This window comes from Aspergillus flavus, chromosome 7, assembly GCF_009017415.1.
Source record: "Aspergillus flavus chromosome 7, complete sequence".
Classification (NCBI taxonomy): Eukaryota; Fungi; Ascomycota; class Eurotiomycetes; order Eurotiales; family Aspergillaceae; genus Aspergillus; species Aspergillus flavus.
The window spans coordinates 2,885,167-2,904,372 of record NC_092404.1 but is presented as its reverse complement, the minus strand read 5'-3'; the positions used below and the strand labels follow the sequence as shown (position 1 = coordinate 2,904,372).

The window sequence follows — 19,206 nt, the reverse complement described above, 5'->3', positions numbered from 1 at the left end:
TAATTGACATTAAATTGAAATTGAGGCTATGATCAATTGTACCTCATCAAGTCAACCCTGCTCTAACCAACATATGGATAGCCCAACATCATGCAGCAGTCATTCAATCGTGTGACGCCAGTCCCGTCGAATAATAGCCATATTACGCAAATGACCTCCTCGTACCTTCTCCGAACGGATCAGAGAGAAATCCCATGGTTGGTGCGTCCGGACCCGGCACAAAGTCTCCTTTGGCAAACAGCTCTCGTCGCAAGAGGTTATCCATGATTCCGGATGCTCTTCCCTGAACGTCTCTGCAGGGAGATGTGAGGACTCCTCCTCGCTCCAGAATAACTAACATGAGTGCACTCTTGACGCCGCTATTGACCCCATGAATGTGGAATTACTTCTAAAAATCAAGAATATTTTATCTTTAGAATTAGCATATTACATATAGACTTCAAAGGTGCAATCCTCGTTATCTTGATATAGTAAGAGTCACTTAGCCTATCCTTTTAGCTCTCTATGGTAGTCATTTGAACACGTTGCTTGGTTGTGATACCTGGTTATGCACATAATGATAAGGCACAGCACCTTCGGCATAGTATGTATACTAGTCAGGTGATCGGGGAGAGTTCAGATGAGATCATTCCTCTCCTCTCTCCTTTCAAGTTTCATCTACCCTACGCTGGATAAATCTTTCGTTTTTCAATCAGGAAAGCGGACAATCCTTGTCAATAGATATTGCAAAAGCCTCTCGGTTGCTATACTACTTTGCGTCTTCGCAATGTCTCTCCTCAATCTTCCAAATGAAGTACTCCTTCTGATCATCGAAACCCTATCGAGTCAGAAGGACATTCTATACTTTTTGATGACGAGTCGCCGAATCTATCATATTCAACAAGTGGATCCGCTCTACAAATTTAATATCAAGTTTGGTGGAAGCTCATCCCTGCGATGGTACTCACGAAAGGGTTATACACTACCCATAGAGGCACTGCTCAAAAGGGGCGCTGATCTGGAGTGCACAAATGAGCGTGGTTGGACACCACTGATATATGCCGCTCTCTATGGGCACGAGGAGGTGGTGAGATTATTGCTTGAGAAGGGTGCTGTTCTAGAGTGCACAGATGAGCGTGGTTATACACCACTGATATATGCCGCTTCTTTAGGGCATAAGGATGTGGTTAGACTATTACTTGAAAATGGCGCTGATCTTGATAATGATGATCATCCGTATGGGCGCACACCAGTGATATGGGCTGCTATGAATGGGCACGAGGATGTGGTCGGACTACTGCTTGAAAAAGGTGCTCGTCTTGATCTTGTCGATAATGAATATCATCGCACACCAGTTATATGGGCAGCCAAAAAAGGAAACGAGGGTGTCGTTAGGCTGCTACTTGAAAGGGGTGTTGACCTTAGCCACGGAGATGGGCAAGGTTACACACCATTAGCATGGGCTGCTATAGAAGGACATGAGGGAGTGGTCAGAGTATTGCTTGAAAAAGGCGCTGATTTCAAGAACAAAATTGGAGGCAGCCGTACACCAGTGTTATGGGCTGCCAAAAGAGGACACGGGGGAGTGGTCAGAGTATTGCTTGAAAAAGGTGCTGATCCCGAGGAGAAAGATTCACTCGACCGTGCGCCACTAGCATGGGCTGTTATGAAAGGACATGAGGATGTGGTCAGACTATTGCTTGAAAAGGGTGCTGACCTCGAGACTGAAGAAAAGTTCAGTTATACACCACTAGCATGGGCTGTTCTAGAAGGACATGAGGGTCTGGTCAGACTATTGCTTGAAAAGGTGCTGATCCCAAGCACAGAAGCTTTGACGGCAGTACACCAGTGGTATATGCTGTCACAACAGGACATGAGGGTATACTTAGGCTGCTACTTGAGAACGGTGCTGAGCTGTGGTGTGTATCTAAACGGGGTCACACCATATTAGCAGAGGCTACTATTCATGGACGTGAGGATATGGTCAGACTATTACTTGGAAAGAGTGCTGATCTCGAGCACAAAGATATCGAAGGATGTACAGCAATGATGCGGGCTGCCGAACGAGGACACGAGGGTGTGGTCAGGCTACTACTTGAAAATGGTGCTGAACTTGAGCACAAAGATAACGAAGGATGTACAGCAGTGATGCTGGCTGCTAAAGAAGGACACGAGGGTATAGTCAGGCTACTACTTGAAGGGGGTGCTGATCTTGGGCACAAAGATGACGAAGGATCTACAGTAGTGATGTGCACTGTTCTACAGGGACATGAGGGTGCGGTTCATGTAATCAGGCTACTGCTGGAGGGGGGTGCTAATCTACACTGTGAGGATAAGGATGGCAACACACCACTGATAATCGCTGCTGAGGATGGATTCCAGGATACAGTTAGGCTCCTGCTTGAATATGGTGCTGATCTGGAGTGCAAAAACCAGCATCGCGAGACGGCACTTGCACGTGCTCAAGAGAAAGGGCATCAGGAGGTGGTCAGTCTGCTGCTTGAACATGGCGCTAAGCAAGAGTAATGTCTATAACTACACTTGCAAATATCATCATATTCTCCCTTATATATGTATCAAAAAGTTGTGAATCCCTCAAATGCATCATATCCCCTTGAACCGGCCCCCAGTTGAGCAGGACATAAATCTGTTGATCGCGGTAACACCTCCTCAGATCCTCAACCACCCAACGACAGATTTGCCAATATGCCACTGTTGCACCAGCTAATCACCTGCACCATGAAGCTTTCCAAGACGGGTTGTCTGTGACAATCGAACGGGCCAATGAACCCTGTTGCATGGGCACTGATGAACACCACAATACCATTTTAACCGTGGTGAAATCGAATGTTTCAAATACTGGGTTGGAGGTGCAGACACCTCATCGGCAGAGGACTGGGGGAGACTGAATCGGCGCTTCTAACAGTCGAGCATTTAGCGTTGTCGAGTGAGCAGTTCATACAGTTAAAATAGGAAACGCAGATACTGTCTCTCCGGCATGGAGTGGAACTCCGGTAAAGTCCCTTGGGAAGCCATGATATCGACGACGGTGCCCTTGCTTGTAGAATGGACTGTGGAGATGGATGAGAGCAAGTCTGGCTGCAATGTGAGTGAGACACGATGCCCAACCTCTCCGCAGGACTTGCTAAGAACGGAATTTGTTAGTGGCTATTTATATGCTATATTGGGGTTACATGGCGGACCGTGGCTGTCAGTACTCTAGATATGAATATTGGACATTCGGAATAGAATCCGATAACTTCCACTCCGCAACCAAGAACTACACGAAGTATACTAGTAAAGTAACGCCTAAACGAGACTCGCGAAGAGTGAAGAGTTATACAAGCGTCTGTTATTGAGCTACATTGGAGTTATGGGCATACGTCATGTTAGTTCGGTACTTTCGGTGGTTATAAGAAGACCGGCTGAGTGCATTATTCTAGGCAGCTCTGACAGATGACAGCAGTAGCCCTAACTAAGAAGGTTATTTTGATGAAAGAGCGCCTGATTCGGCAGGCCTCGGTCCAGCGTTACTAATACGGAGTGAGTAATTGATTGATACACAGTCATTCCGAGGGAAGACGGAATAGATACATCTTAGGGATAGATTCAAGCCTGTCGCGTTTGGTCGGAATTTGTATGACGAAGGTCAAACTCTGACCACCAGGATGCAGCCAACTGCTTGGCAACGTGGATCGATACCATTCACTGACTGCATGTTCGGTCATCAGAATGCTGCCATCTTATATGACTTCAGTAAACCTGATGTTGACCATGCTCAACGAACAACGATGTTCACGCATTTTCCTTGTGATTTTCAAGTAAGTCTACGCGCAGCACCATCAGGAGTCAACAGGCCGCCAAGGCATTAACCAAGTGCGCTTCCACTAACTCCACATGTAGGCCAGGATCTTCCCGTTGCCCCCACTGGGTTAAGACAAGAACGGATGTAACATTCCCTTGGAGACAAAGACTGGAACTGATCCCTGGAGTCGGCTGTTGGAGCATCTGTGTGTTGCTAGATTTCCGCAGTTTGTTCTAGTAGATCCCTCCCTTCCAGAGAAGAATCCGCGAGCGTCTGCGCTTCCTGTATGGCCAGAAGAGGTCATCGTACCGACGATGTGGGCATAGTAATATCGACGGAGGGTCGTAGATGAAATGAAACGGAAGAATTGAAGGTTATCTATGTGGTATTAACATACTCAGATGAAGTAAACACCAGTGCTTGAGATCACATGCCGCGGGCGAACTCTGGTCACATCCTAGGATTTTTACGGCCATTCAATGATCTTACTAACTATCGGTATAAATAGACTCTACTAGTAAATACTACCTGAAAGCCTTTGTTCTTTACTTGTTCTTTCTTGTTCCCACCCACATTCAACCATCCAACACTAAAACTTGACAAAATGTCCTCGAACAACTTCCGTATCACCGAGCATACCGTACCTGGTTGTCACATTCGGGAATATGCTGGCAGTACTGCTGGTCGCCAGGAAGACGTGCTGCGGCTACATGTCAAGCAGTATACGCCTCTAAACCCACCAGAGCCGCTCTCCCCAGAGGCCGTTACGATCACGGTGTTGGCCTTGCCAAGGTATATCCATGATTACTCGCCGTGGTCCCCTCCCAAGGTTAGCTAGTGCTAAACTGACTACAGGAATTGTATGAGCCGCTGTGGAATGAAATATTACAACGCGCCGAGCGAAATAGTTTCCAGATTCGCAGCATCTGGGTTGCAGAAGCGGCAAACATGGGAATGAGCGCTATTTTTAATGAAGACAAGCTTAGTATTGGTTGTAAGTTCCACAACATTCCCAGGCAGCTGTTGAGCTGGGATTTAACTCCTTTTTTTGGTCTGTTAATATAGTTTCCTGGATGGACCATTATTGTGATCTTCTCTTTATGATCAATTACTTTCGTGACGAGATGCCCCGGCCACTGGTTGGACTGGGCCACAGTTTCGGAGGAAACATCATGTACGTTTGAAATCCGTGTACTTGACTCGATGCGAGACAGTCTAACATGACTTCGACTGACCTAGAACTAATTTGGTCTTTCTATATCCGCGGCTCTTTACTACTCTTATCCTCTTGGATCCGGTGATCCAATTGAACCCTCTACCCATGGGTTTTGGATCCGACCCCCTAAGTGCTATTAATTTTACATTATACTGTTAGGACGTCTGGCTAAATTGTCAAGCTGCTACGGAAGTCTATAAAGAGATGTTCCCTAAGATGGACCCCCGCTGTGTGGATCGCACGACGAAGTTTGGATTTCGTGACCTCCCAACGGAACTGTATCCCGAGTCCTTGGAAGGGAGTAATCCTGCCAATCCACCTGTGACTCTAACTACTTCTAGGTACCAAGATATGATCGCTCAGATACGTGAAAACTTCTCTGCACGCACACTAGACGGTCGAATTCAGATTGACCGTTCAACTCATGCCGAGATGGACCCCATTGCTGCTTTTTTCCCTATGTATTGCCCGGAGCCACGCGCGACGTTCTTTCGTCTTCCAACCCTTCGACCGTCGATGATATAGGTTCTGGGAGAGAAAAGCTATCTTCGACTCGATGAGGTCCGTGAAGGGATCAAAATATGTGGTCACGGCATTGGAGGGAGTGGAGGAGACTCGCAGGGGAAGGTAAAAGAAGCCGTGATACCAAAGGGCAGCCATCTATTCCCTTTTGAAAATGTGGCCGAGGCCGCTGAAATTAGTTCCGCATGGCTGGGGAAAGAAGTCCAAAGCTTTGCCATTGCGGAGAGGGAGTGGGCTGAGAAGAGACAGTCAATGGATAAGCGCGATCACCTTGTCCTTGGTGAAGAGTGGTTCAAGACTATCAAGCCTCTCGGCGCGTTTCGCTCTGCTAGAAAGCCGGGCAAAGAGCGATTATAGCTTTCCCGTTAGCTCTAGTGGGGTGTACTTGAACCTGACTTCGTTTATTGTGTGGTAGATAGTGGTTAGTGCGGTAATCTCTTCTTCTATGATACATTGCTTCATACAGCTGAAGTTGGTAAGTTCACCTTAGGTTTCCTAAGACTGTTAAACATAGATTGAGAACAGTGGATCTTGCGGAAGAACTAGATAGAACCATAGAAACTAGTACTTCTCTCATTCTTCGTGTTCCCAAGCCCTAAAGCCACTTGTGATTATGTTGTATCGGTCCCTCATTGTCTACAGTGAAGTTATCCCAGATTTTGTCTCCGCCCTCAGGATGGAGTCCCATCTTATTCAGTTCCTGGAGCAAGTCAGTGCGTGGTCAGGAAAAGCACAGTATCTTAGAGCACAGTTCACTGCATGACTTTGGGTTATGCTGGTCTTCTAGCGATTCTCACCGGATACTACTTGTCGGCATATAAGAGGTGGGCATCATGGTAACCTACAATGATAAGACCAAGAGGAAGGCCTAGCAAAGCCTAGAAAGTTAAGACAGGGAGCATGAAGAAGAGCAAAATTCCTAATTCATATGTTAGAAATATCCAACCGGGGTTGGGTATCAAATGAACATGAAAAAGAACAGTTCCTTCATACTGAATCTCCCGTATATGCCAGTCCCATGGTGCTTTGTGTAGATATAATATAAGTTATTCTACTTCTTATATAAACCATACTGCACTGCAAGACAGCTCAGAATATTTAATATAGCTGTGGTAGCTATAGCAAATCCCTCCTGTTGCATATTATTTTATCTTTGTATTATCAGGTTAGACTTCCATTTTATTCGAGTAGTAGAAAAGTTTCCTTGAATTCTTCATGCGTCCTCGAGTACCAGGAATTCTAATCTATGATCCCACCAGCAGCATACCAGGGCCAACAGGAGAGCTGATAGATTAGCTGCAAATGGTATCCGGATGCACAGCACTATGTATCTCGCGATTGTCCGTAAATCCACCAAATTTCCCTCCCCAGCTGCTGGATGACATTGGTGTTTTCGCTAATAGGCCACTCGCGGCGAGGGGTGGCGATTGCACGTCCGAGAGAGCAGATTCCCCTATCGGAGTTTAGTCACAATGGTGAAGGCAGGCAGGATAAAGGACACCTTCCATACACTTGTAAGCCCTGTCTGTCAAGGATAACCTTACTGGGGTCCCCCAGGGTATACGCCCGGCCCCGTTGCCTCAGTTCCCTGCCGAAGCCTCCGGGATTAGCAATCCGATCCTCACGAACTAGGGCGCAACTGATAGGTTAGTTGGTCTTTACCTACCTAACTATCCGCAGCACTTCGCCTTTGGCATAATCCACCTCCCACGGCTCAAGCTGGCCTTGAAAGAGATCCAGCGGATAACCGGGAAGCCGGGTCATAGCCACGATGTCCAGCACTCCCCCAGGATACTCAAATTCCGGGCCTTGCACATCGCTGCAACGTTCGAGAATGTGTGGGAGGCCCTTCACATCTTCCCCTGCCTCGAGTGCTTTTATCTCAGCCTCGATGGCGGTACGTCCGAGCCGGCAGAAGATGCGCCGGCGTATGTCCACAGTGGCGAGAATGGGGTGTTGCCTACGGTTGTCTCTCGGTTAGCTTCAGCATGTTTTAAACCTTTGTTTTTCAAAGGAAATAGGGAAGATTCTGGAGCTGCACTCAATAAAGAACTTGATGATGGCCTCAAGGCTGTCACTGGCCCTAGTCGCCCAGAACACTGCGCGTCGCTGATTGTAAGAGACGTTCATGCTTTCTCCCACGAGACGGTCCAAACGATACTCTTTAGCACCGACGACATAAACCTTTCCTTCTATGTGCCGCAGTGTCTCTTCCTCCAGTTCGGGGTAGCCCTCAGGTTCAGAAGCCGGTTCATTCATGGTGTCAGGTTTACGGTAGTAGGTATATGAGGCTATGGAGAGAAAAGCGAAAAAGAAAAACGAGGATAATATGAAGGGAGAAGTGTAAGAAGGTAACAGGTGATGTCAGGTGATGGAATTGTGACGATCCAACTGGTTAAGCTGAGTCTATCATTCTCAACCCTAACCCGACAAACCCAGGGACCACCGGCAATGAAGGGCTTTTCAGCCTTCGTCAATTTAAGTGAGAAGGCAACTGGTACTAGCATACTATATCAGCGTCAACGGTATTCCAGAGGTGTACAGAGGTAGAGCAGACAACAATTGTTCAGGGTACAACCGTTGTAACTTTCCACCTATTGAAAAGCGGAGGCCCAGTACCTTGTGCCCGGTATGATAATAAAGGACACGCACTTGAACTCACGTTGAACCAGACCTGATAATCATATCGATGGACAAAGTCTCTATCAGGTAATTCACGGTAGTCATCCATAAAGGCTTAGAGGTGGTGCAATATCAATCTCAATGTTTGTTCAAGGTGCCATTGACCCTAGTCTAAGTGTGATCTTACAAAAGTAGCAAAACATTGAACCAGATTACAATATGATAAAATTCAAAGAAGAAGTGAAGAATAAGAAATAGAAAGGAAAGAAATGTGCATCATACATCCACCACCAAAAAACCTTTAATCAAGAGCATCGATATCAGTTCATGCACCCGTCAATATAGCCAGACCTCCGTAGTTGTGAGACTGGTCCTCACCATTAGAGAGACTACTGGAACTTCCTTCCCTCCACCTTAACCACCGGTCCATCATAATGCTTCCTCGCATATGTCCAATACACAATCGTTGAGATTCCCATCAGTCCCACGAACAACACCGACGCCCAATTAAAATTCTCAGCATTGACATCGTACGCATTGGGCCAGAAACTCCAGAAGAAAGACCAGCTGGCATACACCATGGCCAAGATGTTAACGGGCATGCCAAAACGTCCCAGCGTCCATCGGGAGGGTGGAAGTGGTGGGTTGCAGGAAATACGACGAGCAATAATGCAACCGATAGAGATGAGATAGGTGGCCATCAACGCAGTGGTTGATAAGGAGAGCATGGCGTTAAACGCGACGGTAGAGCCGATGTTGATGAGAGACATTGCCATTGAGAAGAGACAGGTGACAATGATAGAGTTGACCGGGATATGTAGTCGTGGGTTGACCTAGAGAATGCTACGTGTAAGTTATAACGAACAACAACCGGACATCGGACTAGGAACTTCATGGAGCCTACCTCTCCTAGCCAGTTTGAAAAAGGTAGGCCATTATCACGAGCAAAAGCAAATGTCTGCCGCGAAGCCGATGCCAGAGAGCTAATCGTGATCATGACAATCAATACAAGGACAATCACTACAAGTATAGTCGCACCGGCAGTATTGTTAACTGCCTCGCGGAAGACGTGGATAAAAGGGAAACCCGTGGGAGAGTCGAGAGCGCTTTGCACGTCGGGCATACAGAACAAGTAGGTAAGGAGCAGACCAAACGCGAAGGGGATGTTCAGGAGAAACGCCCAGATCATCGACTTTGGAACGATGACGCTGGCATTTTCAATCTCTTCCGCTACCGATATGTCAGTAAGAAGCTCTGTTTGATCTAACAATCCTCACTTACACATGTGTGCGACAGAGTCAGAACCTAGCAAGGTGGAACATGCGTATTAGCTACTACATAAACTCTGATACTCCAAGATGTAGGTCTCACCTAGCACGACAAACATGCAAGATACCTGGCCGACCATGACCGTCCATGAGACAGATGGCCATCCGGACCCATAATCTGTAAACCCAGTGAAAACATCTTCTGCCTTGGCCTTCGGAGCGAGCACAAGCAGGGTGACGATCACGGGAATGAAAGCGAAGAAATGACAAGTAACGAAGATTCCTTCCGCCAGGGGCAGATGCTTCGCACCGAAGATATTGAATAACGACATGCCGATTGCTGCAGCAAAGACAAGCAATGTTCCCTGCCAACGCGCCGGCGTGTAACCGTCGTCGTTCAATGAGATGAGGCCTTGCACTATCGTTCCAGCCAGGTAAGCATCAAGGGCGACGATGCTCTGCCAGGAGATCGTTGAGAGCCATCCTATCACACTCAGTATTGAACATAATGAGGAACATCTGCATGTACTTACCAGAGGCATAACTGAGGAACTTCTGATAGGCCCGAGGAGCGAATTCGGAAACCCACTGCCCAGCATGTCAACAAAGTCCAATGAGTTACTCTTTCTATACGTGACTTACATGGTACTGTCCTCCCGCTGTAGGTGCCCTAGACATGGTCAGATTACAATCCCAAGAGCAGCAACCATGCTTACATGGATGACATCTCTGCCATAGAGAGCACGATGAAGAACTGCCCGCAGTATGCCCATACTAGGGACCAAAACAGAGCAGGTCGTCCACCAGCTGTCAGACCAGGGGTGTTGGATCTGGCTTCGGGTTAGCCTTCGTACTAGATCAAACGTGTAAGACGGGTAGTATACGTCAATAAAATCTCCCATGTCCCCATGACGCAAGTCGTGAAACCGATAGTGCTGGCCATGCGGAAGTTCCTCTAGATGCTGAGTCAGTACTGTCGGAAAACCGTAGACCCCAGATATACAGACCCGTAACTCCTGCTTCTTGCCCATGCGCTGCATATCCCGCTGGTCATTCACGGTGAAGCCTGCCTTAACATCGTCGGACAAGTCGGGGTCAAGAGAACCATTTCTCTCTTCTACATGTGGAGAACGCGCCGAGCCGATATCCTTCAGTTCCAGCTGTCCACTGGATAGCATATTGACGAGAGAGAGAGAGAGAGAGGGCTACAACGAAGGTAAGGTAAAGGGGGGGAGTTGTAGAGAGAGGGTGTTGTTGAGTTTGCTCTTTTTCACATTCTTCTCTGACCGTTCTAGGTTCAAGTCACAACGGGGCTAGTAACATGTACGTAAATAGTGCAAGAGACTACAAGTAACGATGAAGGGTTTTGACAGGGGGCTATAGTGGACCTTTTCTGTTAAGGTTGCGCCAAAACGGTTTTAACAGTCTAGGCCGGCGAGTTAGGGCACGAATGGGCTCACTACCCGTATAACGTTGCATTTAACTACTAATAGATACAGGATCGCCCCGCCACGAATGGGATCTGCCGTGCAAACTCTTCCGAGCCAAGATCCTAGTGACAAATGTGTAACTTTCGTCAAGGTAAGTCTCTTTCTGGCATGGGGGCGATTTCGTTGTGGATTGTCTCTAGTTCCAACAGCCGTCGTTACGACTCCGTGTCGGCTTTTGCATATTGACATAATACCACTAAAGAACAAGAGGAAAGAGATCAGAAAGACAGGAACTTGTATAAAAATGGCATTGAAATGATGACAATCTAGTACAGTTTAAGGTAATGTCCATAGGCTAAGTTCATGCGCCTACTGCCGACGGGACTGGCAGTGTTAGGGGTATTGCAGCTATTACTATACAGATGCAGGGATTAATTCCTTCGGTGAGCATAAACCAAAAGAGTTACATCGAAAAAGGGTCCCTATTCACGTTAATTTCAATCCCACTCGACTAAAACCCAATTGGCACTTTAGTCGTGCGTTGGACCCAGTATCCAACAGTTAACACAGCCCGATGCCGGAGGACCGCACCAGAGAAACTTCACTAGTATAGTTCTCTTTTCCCTTATGGAATGTTGGACGATATCCCCTGGCTCAGAAGAGGCGGCCTTCATAGAAATAGATAATGCTTTCGTCTGGCTCTCCGGGTCTTCATTGCAAGATTGATCCTTTTGCTTGACTCGACTCCGGGAATGTGCGTTCCTGATGTCGTCCGGCAACCCAGATGGAGACTCCTACGTCCAAGTGACACCCGATGACCATAGCGCCTTCATCATTATTGCGGCTCTGATTGGCCTGAGCTGGTCAATTCTCATCATTGGCATCAGGGTGTATCTCCGCTTGAAGCTGAATCCCCCCTTTGGCTTAGACGATGTAGCCGCCGTATTCGGGACGGTAAACATCACATTCTGCAATCTAGTCATTGCCAGCTGACGAGATGATACTCAGATCATCGGGACCGTGCAAACAGCCGTGATTCTCCAAGCCGTACGAAACGGGATCGGTAAGAAAGAAGCTTTGCTCACCGATGATCAAGTCGAATCTGGACTAAAGGTAAGAAAGCCAAGTATCTGTGGACCAAGTTACTTGGACGACTGACTTTGGCGTTCTGTTAGGGCATCTACGTCGCCTGGCTCCTGTATCCCGTCGTCGTCTGTTCGTCCAAGGTCTCAATCTCCCTCCTCATCGCGCGTCTTACCAGAACGAAACTCCATCTAAAAGCGAGCCAACTTCTGACTGGATTCATCCTTCTCTGGGGAGTCATCTCGCTGTTCCTGATTGCATTTCAATGCAAACTTCCCATGCCATGGAACGTCGGGGCAGTAGATCATTGTGGCAGCATGGTATGATCATTGTCTTCACCGAACAAGGGCCATATCTAACAATGCTATCAGTTTGCCCAATGGACGGCAGTTGAGGCGGGAAACATCTTCATTGAGCTTCTCCTTCCATGCATGGTCATTCTAATGGTGTGGGATCTACGCGTGGCCTCAGCGACCAAGATAACCGTGGTGATGGCCTTTTCGCTTCAGTTGCTGTACGTATCCATGATCTATAACCTGTCACTACTAACCGTCATAGAGCAACAATCCCCATCATTGTGCGTCTCGTACTCCTCCAGCAAAGCACGACAGCAGACAATGCCGCCAACCCGACGTTCACAATCACCGACACCGTCGTGGTTACAGAAGTGGCAATGCACTTTTCCCTTATGTCGGCCACATTTCCGTGCCTTCGCAAGTTCCTCCAGGTATTCGACTTGAACATGGGTGCCACAACGCACATGGACTGTGAGCCAGGTGGCACTTACTACAGTCGGTCTCGCTCGGCAGGGAGCTATGCGCTCCAGTCGATGGAGCGAGGTTCCCGAGTGGGAAATGAGGAGCTGCCTGGTGCAAAATCTCGGTTTAATTCCAGAGGGCAATGTCAGACGGTCACAACAGTATCGGGGGGCTTGAGTGATGGGGTCAATACACAGAAGTCGCATCAGAATCGTGCCCTTGACGATGCTGAGATGAGGAGTATCGACAGTGATGGAAGTCAGCATGCGATTATCAGGCGGACGCAGTGGGAGGTTAAGGTGGAGTGATTTACTGCGTGTTTTGGTGGCTGGTGACTTCGATTTGGTAGAAGCGTTATGATATACTCTTAAGGCTCTTTATAACATATCAATTGCAGTGATGAACTTGTTCTCGAAGCTTGTGTATATGTAGACCGAGTGGAGTTTATCTAATCGTACAGCACCAACACATCTACAATCGAAGTAATAAGGTCTATAGCATAGAGAGATATCTGATTATGTTCATTTTTATATTTCCTGTCAATAAAGATGACCAATTGCTGTGAGAAGTATTTTGTCCTTTGGTACAATCGCCAAAATGGGTACTATACAACTCTCGACAAGCTGGGACGATATCACAAATGTTACCAAGTCTTCCAAAGCTGAATGATGTTGAGCTCATGTACTATATAATAGTGCACATGCCTTGGAACACGTTAATAAGCGGCAAGTCCGGATGTTAAGAAGAGAGTAAGTTAGCTTTCCTGGTTTATACCCGATTCTGCGATCGATATTCGACGGCGGTTAAATCGAACACATATAAACCATTCGATGCGGTTCATCTGAATACCGCACATGAAACGACTTTCAATGCTTCTGCACGCGAGGAGCAATACTCTATATAACGAGGCCTAACCCTTGTCGTCCCTTCGTTTCAAAGGGAAACATCCACGGCTTGAGAAGTATCAAGAATATATGGCAACTTGACTGGGCAGAAAACATATGCACTGGATGCGTCCAGAAATATGTGAGGTCTCTAGAGCCAGTAAGCCCTTCGTATGAATATTGACCTGCTCCATCCTTGTATCAATGGTAAGATGCATATCAGCAAAGACGAGAGAGTTCGCTCCGCCGTAGCCCGAGTCTAATTCAAGATCACCATGTGCAGATTGTGGTCTTAACAAGTCCTTTGAGTGAAGGACAAAAAGTAAACGCGTTACTTTCCGGCGGATCTTACTAGAAAGATGTATCTCTGTGAAGCGGGTAATGAGACTTTTAGTGCGTACAATTCTTGCCTTACCTTTACCTGCTTAGCTGGTCATGATTTAAGCCTTGCTGCAATTGTTGGTGATGGGACCCGACACCATTCCCAGCACACGAAGCGTTGGTGCCCGTGCTTGCCGATGTATATGAGACGCCAAGATGATATCTTGGTTCGACTGGTACGTCTATCGAGGCATGAGAGTAATGGAGTGATCCCGCGAAGGACAATTTGCCTCAGGCACGCCCAAAGGCGTGTATATGAAGTTGATCCATAACCGTTCAATGGCGCGGGAATCATTCGAAATCCCCTTCAATGTAGTGGCCTGGCCGTCTGGAACGCACCCTTGACCATGATGTCGTTTGGGCCTCGAGTTGAAAAGCGTTCGGTGACCATCAATCGAAGCGGATTTGCTGCTCCAGAGCTTGTCATTACCCTGATAAAGGAAACACATCGATCACTCACCGACCAAAATCACACGGAGCAAACTGAGCTGTCTGTGAGGTTAGCTTCATCCAAATGCCCATCACATGATGAGTCTACGTCGGCGCAAAGAAACGGAGTCAATGGATAAACAGTAGGTCATGAAGCCTACAATATGTATATGCAAAACACGTTATGTACAGGGGATCGACTGTGCATCAAAAGGGTATGAGAAAATCACAATCAACCATGGCCCAAAAACCAATGCAAGACAACAAACACGATAAGAGATACATAATGGCATAAACATGTCGGACATCACATTCTTATCATCCATCAGCCTCCGGGGGAATCGACAGATGGCTCATAAGAAAAAGGAACCATAACACCGTTGCACCGTGTCCACCAGGCACCTGGGGAGGTCGAAAAGAAGAAAACAGGCATGTCAATGCAGATAAAGCAACAAATCTATCGCAAAATGCCCACGGGAATCAAGTTTCTATGGTAAATCCGGAAAGGAGCTCCTCAAACGAGCTCAACGAATAGCGTCAGTTTGGAATTGCGTTGGATGGCCGTGTCGAGATCGCTGTCGCTGACCAGATCCACATAGGCGCCCGACGGCTCGTCCTTGTATTGCACCGCGATTTCATTGTTGATCTTCAGGCGATCCATGAGCTTCTCCCGCAGCTGCTGAAAGCTAATGTCGTTCGGGACCCGAATCGCGATGAGATCGCCCTGGAAGGATACCTTCACTTTCAATGCGCCGCTGCTCGAGCTGGAGACCTGCGTCAGAGAGCTGGCCTGTCGGTTCATCGGGGGAGGCATGCCGTTGCCCTGCGATATCGACGCCTGGGCGCGCTGGTGCGAGTTACGGTCGTGCGAAGGGTTGATCTGGGCCTGCGAGGACTGGCGGGAAGCGCTGCGGGGGGGCTCATGCGCGGAGTGGTGCGACCCACCGGAGAACCGCGCATCTTCTCCAAACGCGCTGGGGTCGATCTCGAAGTCGCCTGCACGAGGAGCAAACAATTCCCGGACCAGCTGACAACGAGAGATGTGAGGAGGCATGCTAAGCAGTTTCCGAATATACTCGTCCAAGTTCTGGCGGCGGCCGTTGGAGATCGCATCGGTAACGTGGGTAACGGGGCCGGGCATGAAGGGCAAGGTCCGTGGCTTGCCTCGGTTCCCAGCCTCTTCTTCAAACTGCGTCAAGAGCGCGATCTGAAAGTCATAAAAGTCATGATAGTATCGGGAGAGCTCCCAGCAGCGACCGTCCTCCATCTTCGCCTCGATGATGTACCAGTATTTATCGTTGTCGAAGCAGTAGCGCGGAATGGACGCGGCGACCGGGGCCACCAGGGGCTGGTGGTAGCTGTGCATCGATTGGTGAGACATATGCTGTGCGAGAGAACCCTTGCTGGGATTGCGATGATGGTAGCCCTAACCGGACGGGTTAGCACGGCGATCCCGGGGATCCCGAACGGGGTTGGCAGGGAAAGCGTTGCGACTCACATAGGAATTGCCGTTTTGGCTTAGATGGGAGGTACTCTGGTGGCTCATGGACATCTTTTCCATGCCGGAGGTCACCGAGTTCACATTATTCGCCGCCGCCGCAGCGGAGTCGATCTTGCCCAGCGTGATACTGCTATTCTTGTAGTCGGCGGTCATCTTCTTCCATTCCTCCACCTTGGGTACTCCGGCACGTCGCACGGCGTCCAGGGGATCCGTCACCGCTTGACCCGACTGCATGTCCCTTAGTTCAATGAACGAGACTGGAATGAGACCGGGGCCGCCCAGGCGACCGATGGGTTTGGCGACAAACCATTCCGGGTTGGACTGGGCGATGACGATGATGGCCTCGCCGGCTTTGGCATCTAACTCATCGGGCCGCTCGGCCTGAAAGTCGTATTGGACGACCCCATAGACCATGGGACTCGAGCCCTTGCCCAGTGTTGACATTCTCGGGAAGGCGGGGGGAGGGTTGTGTTTCGGCGAACCGTTGACAAAGTCGGGACCGGGGAAGGCAGCTGGAGCTCGATCAGAGAAACCGGAGTCGTGGGATTCCTTCTTCTTATGAAGGTCCAGCGAGCCGGCGCTATTTCTTTCGTTCTTGCCAATGACCTCGAAAAACGACACAGGTACCAACCCCCTAGCGGTAGGGATGAGGGGATTGCACGCTTCGTACCAATCTAAATCGTCCTCCCTGCTGATAACGTGAAAAAAGTCGCCCTTGCTGAAGGCCAATTCCTGCGTATTACCAGGATCTGGTTGGTAGTCGTAAAGAGCTTTGATGACCTGCGCGCCACCCAGGGGGGTGGTTGATCAATTAGTCGTCTTTTATTTATTTATTTATTTATTTTATTTTTTTGGGCCAAGGAGGGGGGGGGGCCGATCCGACTAGTAAAGCCGAGGGAAGGACGAAGAGGAGAGAGAAGGGGGGAAGAGAAAAAACAGAAAGGCAGGACTGGAAATGAATGGCAAGAACAGCGCAAACCAAATATGGCCATTACCGGAATGTAACGAAGAGTGTGAGAAAAAAAAAAAAAAAAACAGATAAGATTAGAACGAGATACACACCTTTTTCGGGGGCAGGATAGCGATGGCTGACTTGGGCGTAATGGAAAGATGGTGGTGGTGGTGGGGTTTGGGGTCTTTTTCCCCTTTGAGGGAGCGTCGGATGGCCTAATGAATGAATTAATTAATTAATAAATCGATCGGAGATTCCAATGACCGACCCAAAAATTGGGTGACAAGCGATAATCGAGATAAACGAGGGGCGGGAAAAGAAGAAGCGCGAGCGAGAAACTTGAAACAAGAAGGGGGGAATGTGAGATCCATCAATTCATACCTTCATGGCAGTCAGGCGGACCAACTAGTAAATCCGATGTGTAGGAGGTAAAGTTGGAACAACTTTAACCCAAATATTTCCCGTTCAAATAAAATAGAAGAAAATAAATATATAAATAAAAAAAAATACAATCGTCGTCCAGTAGTAGGGTTGAAGGCTGCAGAAGAGACGAAGATATACAACGGATCTGCCTGCTATAAAACCCAATCTGCGCCACCAGAGAAGGAAGGACGAGAGGCGATGGCGACAGACGGTCGAATACAAAGAAAAGGAATGTGTGGGGGGGCGAGAGTCGGAGACTCGGAGGAGGGAAACTCGAATGAATGAATGGAAAGAGTCAAAATAATGATAATGATCTGGAGAGGGAGAGTCGGAGATCAAGAGGGGAATGCGAATAATAAAAAAGAAGACTAAGAAAAGGCGAGTATCAATCAGTGAGCAAGAGAGAGAGAGAGAGAGAGGCACATGTACTGTAAGTATGGAGGTATGGATGTATGTATGCCTATCGTATGGTCTCTTTTTCCGTTCTATTTGGCGACTTTCTGCTCACTCAACACTGTGTCTGTCTCTCGCTCTTCGCCCGCTTGTCAGATCTTACAACCGCCGCTGGGTGAGCCAATCTGAATGGACGTTCTGGATTGCGACGACTCCGAAAAAGCAGCGAGGGCCCGCTTTGTGTCGCCCGCCCCTGATATTACGGAGTCGGAGGAATCTGGATGGGGCGAGTAACAATGAAGGATGGAGCTGACAATCCACGCGTGACAGCTGGGTTTGTCCTCGAAAGCCCCAGACTGGAACCACTTTTTGTTTGTCTTTTCGATTGTTATTCTTGGTATCCTGCGTTTCTCTGCATAACCCAAGGGAAAGGAACCTGGTGGCTGTAAATCGATTCAAGGTGGATGGGGGGGGAAGAGAAAGGGAAATGAATGGGACCGTGGGGTTCTCTGTTCTGTATGCTGTTTGAAAATTTCGTGGGTTCGTAGTGGCGGGAATTTTCAATCCTCCGGCTGGGTTGACAATCTGGATCCTCTTTCTGCAAGATGTATGTACGGGATGTATATAGATCGCAAGCAGGAAAGGGAGAAGCAGGGAGGGAGCTCTGAGACCTCCCAAAATAAGAGTCAAGCTAAAATCGAAATCAAGGAATAGGAAAAAGCAAAAGAAAAGAAGAAAAAAAGAAAGAGGGAAAAGCGAACAAAAAGTCTGTACGTCGACAGTCGACCACTACAGTACTACTGTTAACACATCTGCAATAGGTGGTACGGTACTGTATGGAATATGGATCGACTCTGTCGGGTACAGTCAGTGTGGGAGGGTGGAGACGTGGGATCCGTTTGGCAAAACTTACTGTACCGTATGGATGAGCAACTTTTTTTTTCTTCCAGAAGGAAATTCCATGAACTTTAAAAACTGGGAATCTTGGTTTCTTGAAATAAAAAATAAGTATAAAAAAAATCAAAGAGGCAAGAAATCGAAGAGAAATTCGAGGGAAGGCTAAGAGCAAATATCCTACAGGGGAATATCGACGGATCCCAAACCGAAAAAGAAAAAGTACATACTTCATCAATAATGCCTCAAAAATCCAACCGAGACCGTTGCATGCCTAAAATTACGGGAGAGACTCCCCGTGGCTCCTGCTGCATCAACTAAACCCACTAGTGTGATGTCGATACTCCCAATGCTGCCTTAGTCTGCTTCCCTCCAGCCCTGCTGGTTTCACTCGTCCTCGTACGGAGGACGCCTCTTTGAATTATTCTTTTTGTTTTGATTTTATTGCTTTCTCGGACAAGGGAAAGAAAAAGAGGAAAAAAAAAAAAAAAAAAAAAAAAAAAAAAAGGAAAGAAAAAGAAAAAGAAATAAAGACGGTAAACCCTGGGATCAACGCGGTTGGGCAGCGCTCCTTGTCCCCGATCATTCTTCCTTGGTTGGTTGACCGTCCAGAAGTTTACGCTTTTCTGGTGAAATGTTGGAACGGACGAATATACTAGAAAAGAA

General features: G+C 47.9%; 6 protein-coding genes across 6 annotated transcripts; 3 read left to right on the top strand and 3 right to left on the bottom strand.

The window, feature by feature from the left end:
- Positions 1–315: 315 nt before the first annotated feature.
- Positions 316–2,741, top strand: F9C07_1908357 (putative ankyrin). The gene is made up of 3 exons (XM_071508473.1): positions 316–1,457; positions 1,853–1,951; positions 2,006–2,741. Exons 1-3 carry the CDS (start codon positions 620–622, stop codon positions 2,503–2,505), a joined length of 1,437 nt encoding a protein of 478 aa, XP_071367129.1. The 5' UTR covers positions 316–619; the 3' UTR covers positions 2,506–2,741.
- A 1,647-nt stretch (positions 2,742–4,388) lies between these two features.
- F9C07_2220235 (uncharacterized protein) lies at positions 4,389–5,879 on the top strand (the record flags this gene model as incomplete). The annotated part of the gene is made up of 6 exons (XM_071509717.1): positions 4,389–4,559; positions 4,640–4,778; positions 4,850–4,958; positions 5,024–5,130; positions 5,182–5,461; positions 5,543–5,879. The coding sequence occupies 6 exons, from the start codon at positions 4,389–4,391 to the stop codon at positions 5,877–5,879; spliced, it is 1,143 nt and encodes a 380-aa protein (XP_071367128.1).
- A 908-nt stretch (positions 5,880–6,787) lies between these two features.
- On the bottom strand, positions 6,788–7,508 carry F9C07_1908270 (uncharacterized protein). Its single transcript, XM_041294984.2, has 3 exons — positions 7,189–7,508; positions 7,033–7,110; positions 6,788–6,975 (listed from the first exon to the last, which is right to left on the bottom strand). Exons 1-3 carry the CDS (start codon positions 7,284–7,286, stop codon positions 6,846–6,848), a joined length of 306 nt encoding a protein of 101 aa, XP_041150680.2. The 5' UTR covers positions 7,287–7,508; the 3' UTR covers positions 6,788–6,845.
- Positions 7,509–8,214: 706 nt separating this feature from the next.
- On the bottom strand, positions 8,215–10,754 carry F9C07_2281253 (amino acid transporter). The gene is made up of 9 exons (XM_041294983.2): positions 10,420–10,754; positions 10,297–10,367; positions 10,129–10,242; positions 10,055–10,082; positions 9,946–10,000; positions 9,516–9,896; positions 9,426–9,449; positions 9,049–9,374; positions 8,215–8,977 (listed from the first exon to the last, which is right to left on the bottom strand). The coding sequence occupies exons 1-9, from the start codon at positions 10,588–10,590 to the stop codon at positions 8,534–8,536; spliced, it is 1,614 nt and encodes a 537-aa protein (XP_041150679.1). The 5' UTR covers positions 10,591–10,754; the 3' UTR covers positions 8,215–8,533.
- Positions 10,755–10,882: 128 nt separating this feature from the next.
- On the top strand, positions 10,883–13,139 carry F9C07_2281252 (uncharacterized protein). The gene is made up of 5 exons (XM_041294991.2): positions 10,883–11,796; positions 11,851–11,955; positions 12,018–12,245; positions 12,297–12,439; positions 12,484–13,139. Exons 1-5 carry the CDS (start codon positions 11,608–11,610, stop codon positions 12,989–12,991), a joined length of 1,173 nt encoding a protein of 390 aa, XP_041150678.1. The 5' UTR covers positions 10,883–11,607; the 3' UTR covers positions 12,992–13,139.
- A 1,303-nt stretch (positions 13,140–14,442) lies between these two features.
- On the bottom strand, positions 14,443–19,018 carry F9C07_2281251 (uncharacterized protein). Its single transcript, XM_071510491.1, has 4 exons — positions 17,212–19,018; positions 16,941–17,045; positions 15,876–16,658; positions 14,443–15,803 (listed from the first exon to the last, which is right to left on the bottom strand). Exons 1-4 carry the CDS (start codon positions 17,215–17,217, stop codon positions 14,892–14,894), a joined length of 1,806 nt encoding a protein of 601 aa, XP_071367127.1. The 5' UTR covers positions 17,218–19,018; the 3' UTR covers positions 14,443–14,891.
- Between the last annotated feature and the right edge of the window lie 188 nt (positions 19,019–19,206).